Here is a 15988-nt window from a genome sequence, read left to right on the forward strand (position 1 = left end):
CGGGTGGGACCTTCCTGTATCGTACACTGGACCCGTTATTTGATTCTGGAGAGAGTGCACAAACTCAAACAGTTTGACTCGATGACATGCAGAACGCACCTCAATGAAGATGTTGAAATGTTGCGATGAAGCATTTTTACAAATGCCCCACAGTCTTCGACCCTCTCCTGATAAAAGCCAATGATTTTCTTCCTGCAGTTGCACTACAGATCAGACCTGATGGGCATGAAGGGGACAGGATGGCTGGCGCTGAGTTCCCCACAGATAGAGAGTGCAAAGAAAGCCGGAGAGCTCATCAGCGAGGTACCATTAATCTGACTCTACCACAGACGCAACCTGGCGTTTATTTCCTCCTGACGAGGGAAACTGCAGATGGACTGGAGATCCCAAGAGGGCCCCATGGCCACTGGACTCCTGATATTTCTCTGGGGCCATTTGCAGCCAAATCCCGAGACAGAACAAGATTTCCCTCCCAGTGAATTCACTTGCTGGGGAGTTAAAGGCATGTTCCAGTTGGGCAGTGAAAGGGGGTGATGCATTAGAAGATTCTCAAGAGAGGCGTTAATGTACAATTGTGATCTAAGCTGGCCCATTATTTTGGGGGAGGCAGAGAGAGGGTTTGCCACCCATCTCCTGAGTTTACTCACAGAGTCCAGTGTCAGGGGGTCGTCTGACTTCAGAGGCTGTTAAAAGTTGCACAGAGATGGTTACGTTCCCTGAACTCCCCGCCATATTGATGACCTAGAGATTCTTGCCCTGGGAGCTCGCTGAGGGCGTCACTGCTTTCTTCAGTTCCTTAATAACAGAACCTACTTTTATAGGGTCTGAGCAGGGCCACCTTGTTGCTGGATCCCTCCCTTTATTGAATTCCTTTATTGCGATGAGCTATGGCATTTTGCAGCCTCTCTTTTCAAGAATGTAAATACCCGGAAAATGTTCCTTATCACAGAGGCAGCTTGGATCTCTTCCGTATGCTGGTGAGGTGCCCACCGAGAAGAGAGACGTGTTTTCCAATCACATCATTGGCGCCTTTGGTACTGAGTGGATGGGGTGAAGCTGCACTCAGAAAAGTGCATGTGGTGTTTGATTGTTTCATGAGAATCTCGGTCCTTCTCTTATAGACCAAATACCGTAAAAAACCAGACACTATCAAATTCACCACGGTGGTTGACTCTCCAGACCTAGTTCATGCCAAGAACAGCTACATGCATTGCAATGAGGTGGGTGTTTTCTCTTCACTCATCCCAGGCCCAGGAGTGGGTAGTGCTGTGCAGTGGTCAGTGCTTAAGATGTGAGGGCAAACCTTTTGTCCCTTCCCCGGGCGATCTTGGGTCCGCTTTCTAATGTCTTCTAACTCCAGCTCCCTTATTTGAAAGGAGGGTAATAATAGCAACCACTTCATAAGATTGAGTGAATTAAATGAGGGTTAAATAAATAAAAGTACATGAAGCTTTTAGCAAGTATCGGAACAAGCAAGTCCTCAATAAATGTCTCTAGTTTGACTCATAATCATAACAATAATAATACTAAGTAGTATTGATGATCCCTTACCAAACACTAGGTCAGATACATCTTAATTGTTGATAAATGTTAATGGAATTAAAAGCTTAACATAAGCCAATTAGAAAAAAGAAAAGAAAAACCGGCTATATCAAAGCTTCTTTCTGCTTTTACTCTCTACATGATTTAGCCCCATTTCCTCTCTCCTGTATTAATTTCGAAGACTAGGAAGTTACATATATATTTTTTTCTCTGAAATTGTCCAGGGATTGGATTTCGCACACTGACGAAGCTGCCCCGTGCTCACAGAGTCCAAATGTTGTACTGACCAGTTCACATCTGCAAAACCCAAATTGAATTTGGGAAAGGGTTGAAATATTAAATATTATATTTCCTCTCTAAAACTGGATGAGACTCAACCACTTCCTAAAATTGTTTGCAATTCTTAGATTGCTGCCCTAAAGATAGCAACTAAGATAAAGCTTGAGTTTTAAAATTGTGTCTTCTTGGGACACAGGGTGGACTGTGAAAACGTCACACTTCTGAACAGATATTAAGGCATTTAAGACTTTTCAGCTGTTGTGTCTTTTTATTATTACTATTAGTGTTAAGTAGCAGAGGTATGGAGGCATCTTGTCACTAGTAAAAAGCTTGAGCAATGCCCATTCGCAAAGGTTCTCTGAAATATCCACCCGCTTATGCTGTTTGTGAAACACACAGGCACAGCCAGCCAGGGTGATGGTTTGTGACCCTTTTGGAGCAAATCTTGATGAATATTTTAAGCAGGGTTTATTTAAAACCAACCCCGGGGGCTTCCCTGGTGGCGCAGTGGTTGAGAATCTGCCTGCCAATGCAGGGGACACGGGTTCGAGCCCTGGTCTGGGAGGATCCCACATGCCGCGGAGCGACTAGGCCCGTGAGCCACAATTACTGAGCCTGCGCGTCTGGAGCCTGTGCTCCGCAACAAGAGAGGCTGCGAGGCCGCCATAGTGAGAGGCCCGCGCACGGCGATGAAGAGTGGCCCCCGCTCACCACAGCTAGAGAAAGCCCTCGCACAGAAACGAAGACCCAACACAGCCAAAAATAAATTAATTAATTAATAAACTCCTACCCCCAACATCTTCTTTAAAAAAAAAAAAAACCAACCCCGCCACCGCCTGACCCTGGCCACATGGGCCCCTCCCTTCCTGGGTGGCTTCTGGAGGGATGCTCTCCATGGGCTTCTGTGCCCTGGGGCGAGGGTATGGGGTCACTTGAGTGGGAGGGGTCAGGAACGGGAATCGGCCCCTTCTTCACCTTGGCTGCGGCAAGTGCGGTTTCCCATTTACTGTGAGCCTTCTTCCCCGCAGCGCCTGTACAGGTCAGGGGGTGCCGAATCCCGGCACAGATACACCCTGGTCCCCGACCACCCCGATTTCACCAGAGCCCGCCTCAACGCGCTGCATCTGAGCGACGTAAGTGAACCAGAGGTTCATGTGGTGTGTGCCTGTTCCTGTAAATGATCTGTGCCCAAACGGGATTTTATTTGTTAAAAAAAAAAAAAAAAAAAGAAGGTCCTAGGAAGGGAGGCTGGGAGTGGAAAGAACCGTGGATTGAGAGTGGGACAAGTGACATGTGTGACTTTGAGCCACTTTCCTCGCTGGGCCTCAGTTTCCCAGCTGTAAAATGGGGCTGGAGCTGTGCTAGCCAATGTCTGTGGTCCTTCTAGCTCTCAAATCCTAATGCTGGGCCTGGCTCCAGAGACCTCGGTCAGGTGCTGGGTTACGGCCAGAGGAGTGTTGCCGGTGCCCTGGCCCCGCGGGTGTAGATACCTGCTCTGTTTGTTCTTTGGACACCTCTCCTTAGCCATTCAGAGCAGTGTAAGTTTGGAGACAAAGTGACGCTTTCTCTGCTTTCTGCAGTTTAGAAAGATGCTGCAATTGTAGTCCATCTGGTCCCAACACAATCCGCTCCTTTGTGTGTGAGGCTGTGGACCCCAACACGTCTGTTTCCCTTGGATGTGTGCCCTTTGCATGCATCACGGAGATGCTGTTTCCTAAACCCAGGCTTGTTGGCAGGGGTTGGAGGCCCCTGGTTGTAATAGAATAGGCGGCCGCTCTACCAGCAAAGCTGTGATCCTGGGATAACAGGTATCGAGGCGGCAGAATCAAAAGAGGCTGTCAGATCAGAATAACACAGGCTGAGTGTGTCGGCCTGGGGCAGCGCGGGGCCTCCCAGAGTCTGGCCATTCTTCCCGCCCTGGCCCGGCCATTGTGTCCTGGGGCTCCGTGAAGATCAACAGGGGGTTGGCGAGAGGCGCCTTCTAGTTAGCGTGTGTATTAGTTTGTTGCGTTTGTAAAGCCCTGTGGGATCCCACACAGTGAATGTGATGGTGCTTTGTAAATATGAGTTATTATGACCATTTGATGCTTTTGAGGGCTGTGCGAGGGATAATTTTAGAACAGCAGCTCTGGTGGGCTGACCTCCATCTGGGGAAGCAGGACCTCCCCCTCAGCGGAGCTTGGACAAAACATCCATCTCATTAATGCTGCAAGGATGTGGGAAGGCAAGGCCCCCATTAGAGGAACTATTGGAGGCCCATTGCCCTGGAAACTGGGATAAAACTACCAGTCCATTTGGGGCCCAGCTTAAGGAGGACAGCCACCCCAGGCCGGTGGCAGAAGCCTCTCTCCTCCCACGAGGGATGCCAGTCTGCCGAGTTCCGGAGCTGAAATTAGCCGCCAGGGCACGCGGGTATGGAGAACTCATGGACCTCTTTTGAAAGAGCAGTTCTTCGGGGGCGTGTAGGATACGCACAATTGGATCAAGTGCTCTGTGAGGATGATGTGGAGGGAAGGTGACCTTCCTGGGCAAAGAAAGCCACTGAGATGTGTAAGGCAGCCGAAATAACTAAAGAATCAAATGACTCTAATGTGTGAGGATGAGGGCAAAGCTGTGCCCACTGTGATAAAGAAGAGGAGCGCCCAGGGTTCCAAATCAAAGAGCCTGCGAAGTCTAAAGGCTCCCAGTGGCAAGGCGAGAACCTCAACAGAATAAAAAAAACCCGGGGAGGAAGTGATGACAATCAAGCAACTAGTGTATAGGGAGACAGGAGGCGGGGGTCCAGCACCTCGGGGAGCACCCCGATTTGGGCCTCAGTTACAGAGCCTCAGAGGCTGGGATGCACTGAACACCGGAGCGGGGTGACCTCGGAGTCTGAGGCTGTGGATGGACCGGTGTCATTCCCTAGCCCAGATCTGGCACGGGGGCGCTCATTAGGAAGGCACCGCAGCAGACCCCTTTCCAGGGAACGATAAGGGCTTTGGCTCTATTTGCTAGTCTAACATTTGCGGGACCATCAGAACGGGAAGCGTAACGCTGGAGGGGCTGGCTGGTCTGTCATTGTCTGAATGCCCCTCCCCTTCCTCATACCTCTCGGTCCAGCCAGGCTAAACTCAGTGGTGACCCAGGAAATCTAATCCTTTGGGCCCTGATTGTGATCTGTCCGTAAGGTGATGACCCCAGCAATGATTGGTTGAGCAAAATAGGCGTCTGGCTCCTGGTTTGTGGTGTTGGGGCCGGAGGCGGGGATGAAGGTGGAGGTGGCGAACAGCGGCAGGGAAGAACCATGAGCCCCACCGCGCTTGGCTCAAGCTTTCCGTGGTCCCCTCTAGCTCCAGGCCCGGTTGTGGGGTGGCGTGAGGGCACTTGGCTTTTTTCTGCCACTTTTCCTGGGCTTAATCCCCCGAATCCCCTGTAGAACAGAGCCTCAGCCTTGACCTCTGTTTCCAAGGGCCCCCTCGCCTGCCCTGGCTCTGGGAATGAGTGAGAGACCGACACGCTCTGGGGCTGTCACTTTGTCATCTGTTGGTGATGTGCCTCGCCTGCTGTCTCCCTTCTCTGTGGCGGAATAAAGAACAGCCTTCCGCTGGGATCTCCAGATGACTCCTTTCATGGAGCCATTCCCTTATCTTGAAAAAAAAAAAAATTAGCTACATGAAGGCACGGGAGATTTTGATGCCTCCATCGGTGATGTGGGCCTACCTGAGGACTGAGAGGATGTGATTACAGACTCCCCGAGGGTGTGTGAGAACAACTTGAAAAGGGAAAAAATGAAAGAGGAAGATGTGAAATACGGGGGTCAGGAACTCGGGCAGGTTCCTGACGATCAATTTAATTCAGGGGAAGGCTCTCCCTCGGTGCAGGCACCAGGGGTGCATGTGGGATACAGCATGCTTCATAGGGGTGCTGTGACGTGGCATCAGAGGTAGCCCAGGGGCCCCCAGGAAGTCAGTGGAGCCAGTGAACACGTGGGTGCCAGGACCCAAGGAACAGAACCTTCGGCGTGTGGGAAGAAACGGGGTTCTTGAACTTTTGAGTTTTGGCATCTAGAGGCTGCAAACCTGAAACGCTGAAAGTAAAAGCAAAGACAGAAGGAAGGGGGTCAGGGGCACCTGGTACCAGTGGGACATAGCAAATGAGCCAGACCCACAGACCCCAAGACCCACCAGAGCAGGGCCTGAAGCTCAGGCTGGGGGCTGAGAGCCGAAGCCCTTTGTGGCCAGAGCTGGGGAAGTCCTCAGGATGGATGTGGGACCACGGGCTCTGCCGTTCTGGGCACCAGCAAGACAGAGGGTGTGTGTTTAGGAGCCGCTCCCACTGAGAACCAGCAACATTCCAGACATGGAGCTACTCACTCCCCGCTCACTCATTTCTTTGTTTCCCCAACTAGAAAGTCTACAGAAACTCTTGGGAACAGACCCGGGATGGTGGCTATGACTTCAGGCTGGACGCCATCCCGTTCCAGACCGCCCGGGCATCCAGGGAGATTGCCAGTGACGTAAGACCTCACATTCTCTCCCTCCTCTCTCTCTCTCTCACTGATAGGTTTTGCTCTGGTTTTCCCAGATCTGTTGAAAGGCAAACCACCGGGAACCAAAACTGAACAAATATTTCAAATGAAAGAAAAAAGTTGGCCTTATTTTTTAGCATCTTAGCCAGAAATTTGGAATTGGGGAGGGTTGTATTCCCACTCCCTCTGTTTTAAGAGAGGCACTCTTGGGCTTCCCTGGTGGCGCAGTGGTTGAGAGTCTGCCTGCCGATTCAGGGGACACGGGTTCGTGCCCCGGTCTGGGAAGATCCCACATGCCGCGGAGCGGTTGGGCCCGTGAGCCATGGCCGCTGAGCCTGCGCGTCCGGAGCCTGTACTCTGCAACGGGAGAAGCCACGACAGTGAGAGGCCCGCGTACCGCCAAAAAAAAAAAAAAAAGAGAGAGGCACTCTTAAAGGTTGACGCATGTGGACAGTACCTAGAAGTCAATTAACGTATGATTGATTTGTTGACCTTCCATTGAGGGACTATTTTTTTTTAGCTGAAGTGCACTGTGATGGGATAGAAAGAGATTGGGTTTCCCCCCTAGATTGGCTTGAGTTCAAATCCTGGCTCAGTCACTTAGGAATTGGCTCTCTGGTCTTGGGCAAGTTGCTTAAATTCTCTGAACTCAAATATCTCCATCTATGAAATAGACATCTAATACTGGTCTCCTAGGATTGATGTAGGGATGAAACCAAAGGGTTCATAGTGTCATGCACAGAACATGACAAAACACGGCCGCTTCCCTTACTGAATAGGAAGATGTCATTAACTAGATACGTCATCATTCACGAGTGGCTTGTTACTGGTCCAAAGTGAGATAAGTATAGAAATCAAGAGCAAGCATTCAGAAACGTTCTTAGCAATTGGACGTCATGACCTCCAGGCCTGTGACTGGTGGACTTCTCTGGTTGAGCAGAGTAGAGGCCAGTTTTTACGTGTTGTCGAATGTACCTGGTACCACTACATACGGATCCCAGGCAGGAGGACCGCATATTGGACTTTGACAGATTGGAAGTTTTAAAAATCGAAACAAAATGAATCCTGTCCTTCACTATAGATGGTTTGAGGAGCATTGGACTGGGTCCCTGCAAGCTGGAAAGAATCAAAGGATGAGCGGCTACTGAGACAGTGGACACATTTTTCTTGCTGTTGGAGTATTAACCATTACAGCAGCAATGATATCATCAACCAGCACTCGGTGGGCATCTGAGCCTGCGCCAGACGTGAAGCTCAGCCCCCACTGAATCCTCTCAGTGTCCCGTGGGGTGGAGGTTCATTCTCCCATTTTATCAGGTGGGGAAACCAAGAAACCAGAGAGGCTCAGTAACTGACCCAAGGCCACACAGCTAGTAGGCAACAGAGGGAGATCCAGACCCCAGGTCTACTTGAATCCAAAGCTGTGCCCTTAACCCACGGTTGAACCTCCTGCTGAGATCCTGAGGACTGGTCCTAGAAGGGAGGTGGGCACCCATGACCCCCCTCTGCATCTCTGACCTGCACTCCCGGTACGGAGAGGCCTTCCTGCGGGACCGGGGCCTGCAGACTGGGTACTGCAGCATCCACGACGACCCGAGGATGAAGCGTTTCCTCAGCGTCAGCAAACTCCAGAGTGACAATGAGTACAGGAAGGACTTCGCTAAGAGTCGGTCCCAGTTCCACGGCCGCCCAGACCAGCCTGGCTTCCTCCAAGCCACGAGGAGCCAGCAGCTGGCCAGCAGCGTGTGCCACAGGCAGCCCCTGCCCTAGCCCTCCTGCGACCCAGAGCAGCCGGCCTGAAGCCTGCCGAGAAGGCCCACCAGCTGCAGAGCGATGTGGGCTGCCCTCGCTCCCTGGCCGAGGCCCGGCCTCTGGGGCCTCTTCATAAGAGATGGCCAGAATCCCACACCCCACGTTACCTTCAGGGAGGACCTGGGCTGAGATAGAACCCGGGAGACCTAACTCAATAGTGCCAGAAGAAATGACAGGAATCGCAGTGTACTGAGTCCTTCCTGTGGGCCAGGCTCTGTGCTGAATGCTTTCTGAGCGCCGTGCCACATAGCTCTCACAACCAGCCCATCACTGCCCCAGTTTACAGATGGGGAACCTGAGGCTTAGAGAGGTGAAGTAACAAACTCAAGATCACGTGGCACGTAAGTGGCGGGCCTGGGATCTGAGCCCCATTTGGTCTGATGTGAGAGCACAAGCTCTGGATTGCTGTGCCGTCTTTCCAAGGGATCTTCGTAGTCGCCTGGACCGTGACCTTTCTCTGGGAGGCAACTGAAACCCAAAACAGGGAAAGGACTTCCGTAAGGCCACAGAGCAAGTCAACATGGGAGCTCAGCCTTGAGCCAGGTCTCTGACCCTCCACCCCCGTTACAGCCCCATCACTTGAATGGAAAGATGCAGAGGACAGCGTTATGCTGGCCCAGCTCCCAGCACACAGGGTCCTCGATGCCAGGGAGCTCCTGCTTAAGCTGAATTGCCTCCCTTGACGGGGCTTCGCGGACAGCATATTCTCCAGGGCAGGCTTCTTAAGCCTCCCCCCAAACCCTGCTGACCTATTCCTCTTGCCTCCCTCCTTCCCCCAAGGTTAAGTACAAATCAGACTTGAACCTGACCAGAGGTATTGGCTGGACACCTCCTGGCTCCTACAAAGTGGAAATGGCTCGGCGGGCTGCAGAGCTGGCCAACGCGAGGGGCCTGGGTCTCCGGGGAGCTTACGTGAGTAGCGGGCTGGCTTGCAAGGCCACGGGGGAAAGGCAAACTCATTGTTTCTTTTCAAACTTTATTTTTGGCCAAAGGTCAGCTGGCTCTAAAGACGTGTGAAATGCAGCTCAGGCAAGGCGCCTAATTTCATGGGTCTGAGGTGACCAGGAGGATGACACCCGGGTTAAACTTCCTGCAGGGTTTTCTCTGAAGTCATAGCCATTAGTTCTTCGGAGACGAAACGTGCCAGGGCTACATCAGTAGCAGCCGCAGCAGCCCAGGCTGTGCTGACTGTTTGCTCGTTACATTCACGGAAGGGGTCAGGGACTTGCTGGCTACAACAGTCTGGGTTTTGAACCCTACTTTGTTCGGAAGAAAGATGCCACGTCTAAATGAGAGATTGGCTTTACTTCTCTCTCTTTCTTGCCTTGAGGATCCTTCTTCTTGGGGAGGACGGAGGAGGGAGAAAGGAAGGGGAGGGCCAGCATTTTAGACAGCTTGTCCTATGGGAGCAGGACAGAAGGTTCGTCTTAACTCAGGGAGGTATGTTTGATTTCTGCAGGGGGGGCAGGAGGCTGTAGAGACCGGAGATGATCAGAGGGGGGATGTGAACCCAGATGCCACCGAGATTCTTCACGTCAAAAGGAGGAAGGCCCTGCCGTTGTGAGTGGGCGGCGTCCACCTGGGATTCTTGGGAGAGAAGCTGGAGAGGAAGTTTGCACGCCAGGGACATACATGGCTTCAGTTGGGGCCAACTGTGAAAACAGCACCCCAGCCCATGCTCCGATCCTCCTTTATTAAAATAACGACTCTCTGAAAGTGGGTGGAGAATGTTGTGTTTTGGTCCTCTGTCAGATACCTAGAAGTGGGTGGCCCTGTTGCGTGCCTTGAGTGTCTGGGATGAGGAATAAAGATGTAAAGGTGACCCCCACTGACGCTAAGCCGTCTGAAATCTCACATTTGCGAATGTCCGAGGTGAAGGCAGTCGATGAACACTGATTTTCTAGAAGCTACAATTGTTGGAAGGGAAGCAAACATCATATACTTCAGATTGATTCTCTCATTTCTGGGTTTCCCAGGAAGGAGCCTGAGGAAGTGGCAGCCATGCTGGTCCAGGGCATCCCAGGCTGGGCAGCAGTGGTCTCTGCTTAGAGCCTGCACACTCGGAGGCGTCAGGGGCTGTCCACGGCTGCCCGTGAGGCCTCGCCTTGGCTGGGTGTCAAGGAGGATGGGCTGTGAGCTTTGGAAGACACCTCAAAAGCTAGCCTCACTTTCCATGGTGGCTTTGATCCAAGTCAGGAATTTGGTCACTTGGGTGTAGACTCCTGGCTTCTTCCCACACTCCAGGCCCCAGCTCACGATCCCATAGACGTAGTAGGTACCGTCCTTCTCACAGGTCAGAGGGCCTCCAGAGTCACCCTATGGGAAAAAGACGCAGGAATCAGCTTTGTGAATAGGAATACATTCAGAGACTGCCCCACCCTCCGTGAGGGGATGCCGGGGCGGGGGCAGGGGGATACCGGGGGGAAGCGGGGAGACTGCTGGCCGGCCCTGGGGAAAGTAGCAACAAGGCTCTTCCAACGCCTCATGTGACGCAGTGCTCTGAAGGGAGAGAAACAAATACTGACCTACGTCCTGAGTCAGTGAGGGCTTCCTGAGTCAGAGAAGCCATGGGGCCGGGGCCCAGTGCCAGGCCCAGCCCTACTTCCTGACCCGCCATGACTCTTAGTGATACAGGTATTACGAGGGGCCCTCAGGTGGAGGCTGAGAGGTGCCCTGTTTGGATAGAGCCCTTCCAGGAGCCACAAGGGCACACACATGACAAGGAGGATGGGGCTCAGAGGCAGCGTGACCTTGATGTTTAACGCGGTCCATGGAGTTAGATCTGCTGGGCTCCAAACCAGGCTTACTGCCTGCTGGCCAACGGGACCTCGGTTTCTCACACTGTGAACCGTGGATAGTAACAGAACCCCTGCCCCACCCTGAGGGTCTTGTGAGGACTAATGTTTGTAGAACACGTAGAACAGTGCCTGGTTCATATTAACCCCCCAGTTTAGGTGGAGGGGATGATGATGGTCTCTCTCTCTCTCTCTCTCTCTCTCTCTCTCTCACACACACACACACACACACACACTGCTGCTGGCGCACCACGACTGGTAGGATTTTTAATGAATTGTCTCTTTCAATCTTAGCCACCATCTGCTGATTTTATGCATACACTCTTTCCGTTTTATAGGTTAGACACCTGAGGTTGGAGAATTATTTTGGTGCAGTGGGTTGAATGTTTATGTCCCCCTGCCCCCAAATTCATATGCTGAAGCCTAATCCTCACTGGGATGTTATTAGGAGGTGGGGCTTTGGGGAAGTGATTAGGTCATGAGGGTGGAGGCTACATGCATGGTATTAGTGCCCTTATAGAGGAGACCCTAGAGAACTAGCTTTCTCTCTCCACCATGTGAGGACACAATGAGAAGTTGGCAGTCTGCAACCTGGAAGAGGGTCCTCACCAGAACCCGCCCATGCCGGCACCTGATTTCAGACTTCCAGCCTCCAGGACTGTGAGAAATAAATGTCTGATGTTTAAGCCAGCCACCAAGTCTAAGGTAATTTGTCATAGAGGCCTGAGCTGACTAAGCCATTCAGTGATTGATAAAGGTCACAAAGTAAAGGATAGAAGCAGGTTTCAAACCCATGACCATCTGCTTTTAAAGCCTACAAGGGAAGCCCTTGAAATACCTAGGGAATTGAACAATCTGTTTTCTTATTCGTCTTCTAGGGACCTAGGGAAAATCAATGCCATCTGCCCACACACCTCCTTTGATTAGGTGGATATCTGTGGCTCCTTGGGAAGGGGCAGAGGGTCACAGTACAGCCACAAACCCTGGGGAGAGTGACCGTGATTTCCCAACCCCAAAGGGGCTCAAGGCTGGGAGATCATTGTTGGGTCCCTTTGTAGGGAGGAGCTCAGATTTGAATGTGCCCATGCTGGTCCCCCAAAGTCCTCTATGGGGGCTGGTGTCAGGCAGGTTCTAAATTGGCTCTGGCCACAGAGAAGTCACTCAGCCAATTGGTTTATTAGGGTTAAGTCACCCTCTCCCTTCGCACACACACACACACACACACGTTTAAACCCTAACGGTTAGTCAATATTACTGTGAATTCTCTGGTGTCTCATCTCTCTCCTTCCAAGCACTGGGCTTTGGGACTGTCCCCTGCTTATTGGGATTTGCAGACAAGCTGCGCAGTGCCAAGGCCATTTAAACACAGTGGAGCAAATTCCTGCTCTGCCACTTGCCACCCAGGTGGTATAGGCCAAGATGGTTTCTCTAAGCATCTGTACAACGGTGATAACGACATCCCCTTCACCAGATGGTTGTGAGAATTAAGTTGGACAATGTGGGCAAAGTGACAGCTGTGGTTATTATGCTGAGTCGTCCTGGTTTGATGTGGACTCAGGTTTGCCAGAGGACAGACGTGTCCCCTCTAGCTTAATGGCAAGTGGGTCTCTGAACCCACCTCCCAGCCCAGGATTCTAAGGGCCCTCTGTGCCTGGTGTAAGGTCCTGTCAGCCCCTCCTTCTTCAAGTACCATTTGGAGTCTCTGACCTGGCAGGAGTCTTGCCCAGGCTTCTGGAGGTTTCCTGCACAAATCATACTGTCATCGATCATGTGGTCATACAGTTGGCGGGAGTTGCACACAGTGTTGCTGATGAGCTTGACCTTGGCGTCCAGGAGCTGGTGGGACCCGTCCCCTGAGGGGCAGAGAAAGGAGGTTGCCACTGTAGAGACCAGGCTGGAACCTGCCCCACCAGAAGCCAGCAGCAGTCAGAAGAGGGCCACGAGACCTGAGCTTGGCAGGAAGGGTTTTTACGGGAGATGGGCAGAGCAGCCTCATCTTTCAGGGCTGGGGACTCTTTGCTTTCAGCCTTCACGATGGTTCTACACACCTTCAATGCTGTGCTTATCCCATGCAGCAGAATCGTTTATGCCCTCCTCTGTCTCCCCAGCTAGACGGTGAGGTTGGGCAAGCAGGGATGGTGTCTTAAACCTATTTTTAATTTCCCATGCCTGACAGAGGGCTGCACGTAGTAGAGACTTCATGACACTTGAAGTGCCCTGGTTGATCACCTAGAGTGCCTGCTTCCCAGAGCAGACGTTTCCTTGCCTAAAGAACCTCTGTTCTTCTCAATCTGCTCTCGTCAGCACGATGATGCTGAAAGGTTTACATGGACTCCAGTGAAGCTAGCTACAAAAAGGTTTCCTGGTTAACCCTAAATCTAATTATCTATCAGAAATCTTCTTTCCCAGAAGCCTTCTGACAAATGTGTATATTACATTTCACTTTCTTCATGAATATGGGCCTATTTCAAGTGATTCTTGCTTTCCATTATTTGGAACAAGATTTGGGGGGAAGAGAAATCTATTTTGAGTATTTGAGAGAGACTTGATATACACTTCTGAATTTCATATGTGAGAGGATGTAACCTTGTCAGTACTATGAGAAAAGTAGCCCTTTGGTTACTTTTTAAGATCAGACCAAATCCTAGAGATAAATCAATAGCTTGATTTAACAAAAATTTATAGAATACTACTATGTAGAGAGCCTTGACCAAAGCACGGTAGTAGAGTCAAAGGTGAATGAAACCTGACCCCTGCCCTCCAGGGGCTGACTTAATGAATATCTCTGGAGAATTCTATCATCTCTTGTTATCATGATTCCAAACCTAGGATGTTATTGGGAAACTGAAACTCAGCTGTCCAAGTCAAGTGACAAAGCCAAGAACCTAATACAAGTCTGTCTGACTCCAAAATCCATCTTCTTTCTAATTTATCCTCTTTCCAATGTACCTAGGAAAGGAAAAAGTTCTCCATGGATACAGGATCAAGGCTTGCTGAAAGTCAAAGATCTAAGGGTTGGGGCCAAGGACAGATATGGAGATCAGAGAAGACTCCTTGAAGGTGATGAGATTTAACTGGAGCTTGAGAGATGGGGCAATCTCTTTCTTTGGTTTATACATTTTGAATATAACACTGATATCTAGTTCAGGAGGGCAGTTGAGTGTAACCCTTTCTTGTCTGGTGGATGTAACTCACCTGGGCCTCAGGAGAATGCATGGCCAGACTCACCTGTTTCTGTAACACCCCAGCCGGAGATGTGACACTCAGTCCCAGGGGGAAAGGGACCATCAGGCAAACATACAGTTTTCACATATTTGGATTCCAGAGCACAGTGACCGTCCACTGGCTTTAGCTTGAGCAAAGCTAGGTAGAGAAAGGGGAAATGGGCAGTGACATCCTCTCTGTCAAAGAAGCATCAGCTTCAACTTGATTGGAAGGTGGACCTAGCAAAGCCCCATTCCCAATACCTAAAAGAACTCTCCCTTGGTCATTTCATTCTTTTAACTTTCAATTCGGAGGAGTAATAACACTTCAGGCTGAGTTTTAAATTACTTCTAATCCTTTTTTTAAAAAACAGGCTTTAAGGGGGAAAAAACGATATTGAGGAAGCAGAAAGAATGAGAGGTCTGTGAATGGAGAAACAGGGGACAGAACTAAGCAGGAGGCAGATCGAGTACGTCATTGCCTACCAGGTGCCAGGTGTGCATGGGGATACATGAACATCACGTCACTTAGCACACAGGAAGTGGAGACTGTACGTCAGTGTGCCCGTTTTACAGCAGAGCGAATTGAAGCTCAGAGAGGTGAGCCAGCTGGTAATTGAAGGCTGAGCTCTCGCCACAACGCAACGTTCCTAGCATCTCTTCCCCTCAGTTTAAGAACTTGTGCACATTTTTCTGCAACGCTAACACAGACCTTGAAGAACTAAAAAACTCTGGAATAAATGCTCTACCTTACAGGGTCTATGAGGGACCAAGAAGGCAAGAGCACCTTCTAGAACCAAACCTCAGCTTTCCATCAGTAGAGAAACCCACCCAGGGCAAGACCCATGGGAAAGCCACGATAGAGGAGACTTGCCAATGTCGTTGTAGGGAATGTCATCTCTTTCGTCATAGTGGCTGTACTTGAGTATCTTCTCCACCCCAAAGCTCTGCTCGTGGAATTCTGTCTTCTTCAGGTCCTGGTCCCCTAGCACCACTTTTAGATATTTGGCTTTTAAGCTACAAGGGAAAGTAAGATGATCAGGAACTAGCCCTGGAATTTGAGAGCCTGGAGCCACACCCTGGCTCTGCTCCTGGTCAGCTGTGTGACCTTTGACAGATGAGCTGACCTGCTCACACCTCAGCATCCCCATCTGTAATCACGGTCTTGCTAAAGAACTCTCCTGCTCGTCTTTAAGTAGCTAGTTCTGAGGCTTGCATGTCATAACACATGTAATGCACGTGGTGAGCATTGTACACATGGGAGCTCTCTTCTATCTGGTTGTAAGGAAACATCCTTTTGCCCTTGGAGCAAGATCCGACCCCCAGGTCCTGCCAGAGTTTCCAAGATGCTGCTCAGATGGGGAGAGAAGAACACCCCTGGAGACTGCAGCCACCCTAACCTCTGCTCCCAGCAGGCACCTACTCGGTGCAGTGGGCGGCAGTCAGCACCCAGCAGGGGTGGATCAACGTCCCCCCACAGAAATGGCCCTGGGGCATGGAGATGGTCAGTCGCAACGAGGTCTGCAGGGACGCCTGCCATGGGTGCTTGCCCGCTGTGCTCTTAAAGCCGCCGTAGATCCTCTTGACCGTCCTGTCTGCTATCTCAGTCCTCCCGCATGAGTCAAACTCGGGAAGTTTGGTCAGGGGCTCTGCGTGGGCAACATCTGTGAAGCACAAGAAAAATAAAGCACACTTCTCACCCTCCCTACAGATCCTCAGAAGGACCTTGTCAGAGGCATGGCTCTGCATCCGGAAGCTTAACTAGTGTCCAGAGCTAAGAGACTATACTGGTGCATATAGGATAGGCACGTGTGCAGTTAGCATTTGTGGAATACATTGATTAATAC

At 50.9% G+C, this 15988-nt stretch overlaps 2 protein-coding genes across 2 annotated transcripts in view; one reads left to right on the plus strand and one right to left on the minus strand.

The window, feature by feature from the left end:
• Window positions 1–9797, plus strand: part of NRAP (nebulin related anchoring protein) — a 75120-nt gene extending 65323 nt beyond the window's left edge. The window contains 8 exon segments of the mRNA XM_060286069.1: window positions 199–303; window positions 1122–1220; window positions 2850–2954; window positions 6212–6321; window positions 7858–8120; window positions 8123–8166; window positions 8924–9055; window positions 9603–9797. Coding sequence (XP_060142052.1) covers window positions 199–303; window positions 1122–1220; window positions 2850–2954; window positions 6212–6321; window positions 7858–8120; window positions 8123–8166; window positions 8924–9055; window positions 9603–9707 — 963 coding nt within the window. The 3' untranslated portion in view covers window positions 9708–9797.
• Window positions 9798–10294: 497 nt separating this feature from the next.
• HABP2 (hyaluronan binding protein 2) overlaps window positions 10295–15988 on the minus strand; it is a 35859-nt gene continuing 30165 nt past the window's right edge. The window contains exons 9-13 of the mRNA XM_030842433.2: window positions 15565–15805; window positions 15016–15158; window positions 14167–14301; window positions 12646–12791; window positions 10295–10459 (exon numbers count right to left, since the gene is read on the minus strand). Of these exons, the coding sequence (XP_030698293.1) occupies window positions 10295–10459; window positions 12646–12791; window positions 14167–14301; window positions 15016–15158; window positions 15565–15805 (830 nt within the window). The remainder of the gene's footprint in view (window positions 10460–12645; window positions 12792–14166; window positions 14302–15015; window positions 15159–15564; window positions 15806–15988) is intronic.

Source organism: Globicephala melas, chromosome 16 (genome assembly GCF_963455315.2).
Source record: "Globicephala melas chromosome 16, mGloMel1.2, whole genome shotgun sequence".
NCBI classification, from domain to species: Eukaryota; Metazoa; Chordata; class Mammalia; order Artiodactyla; family Delphinidae; genus Globicephala; species Globicephala melas.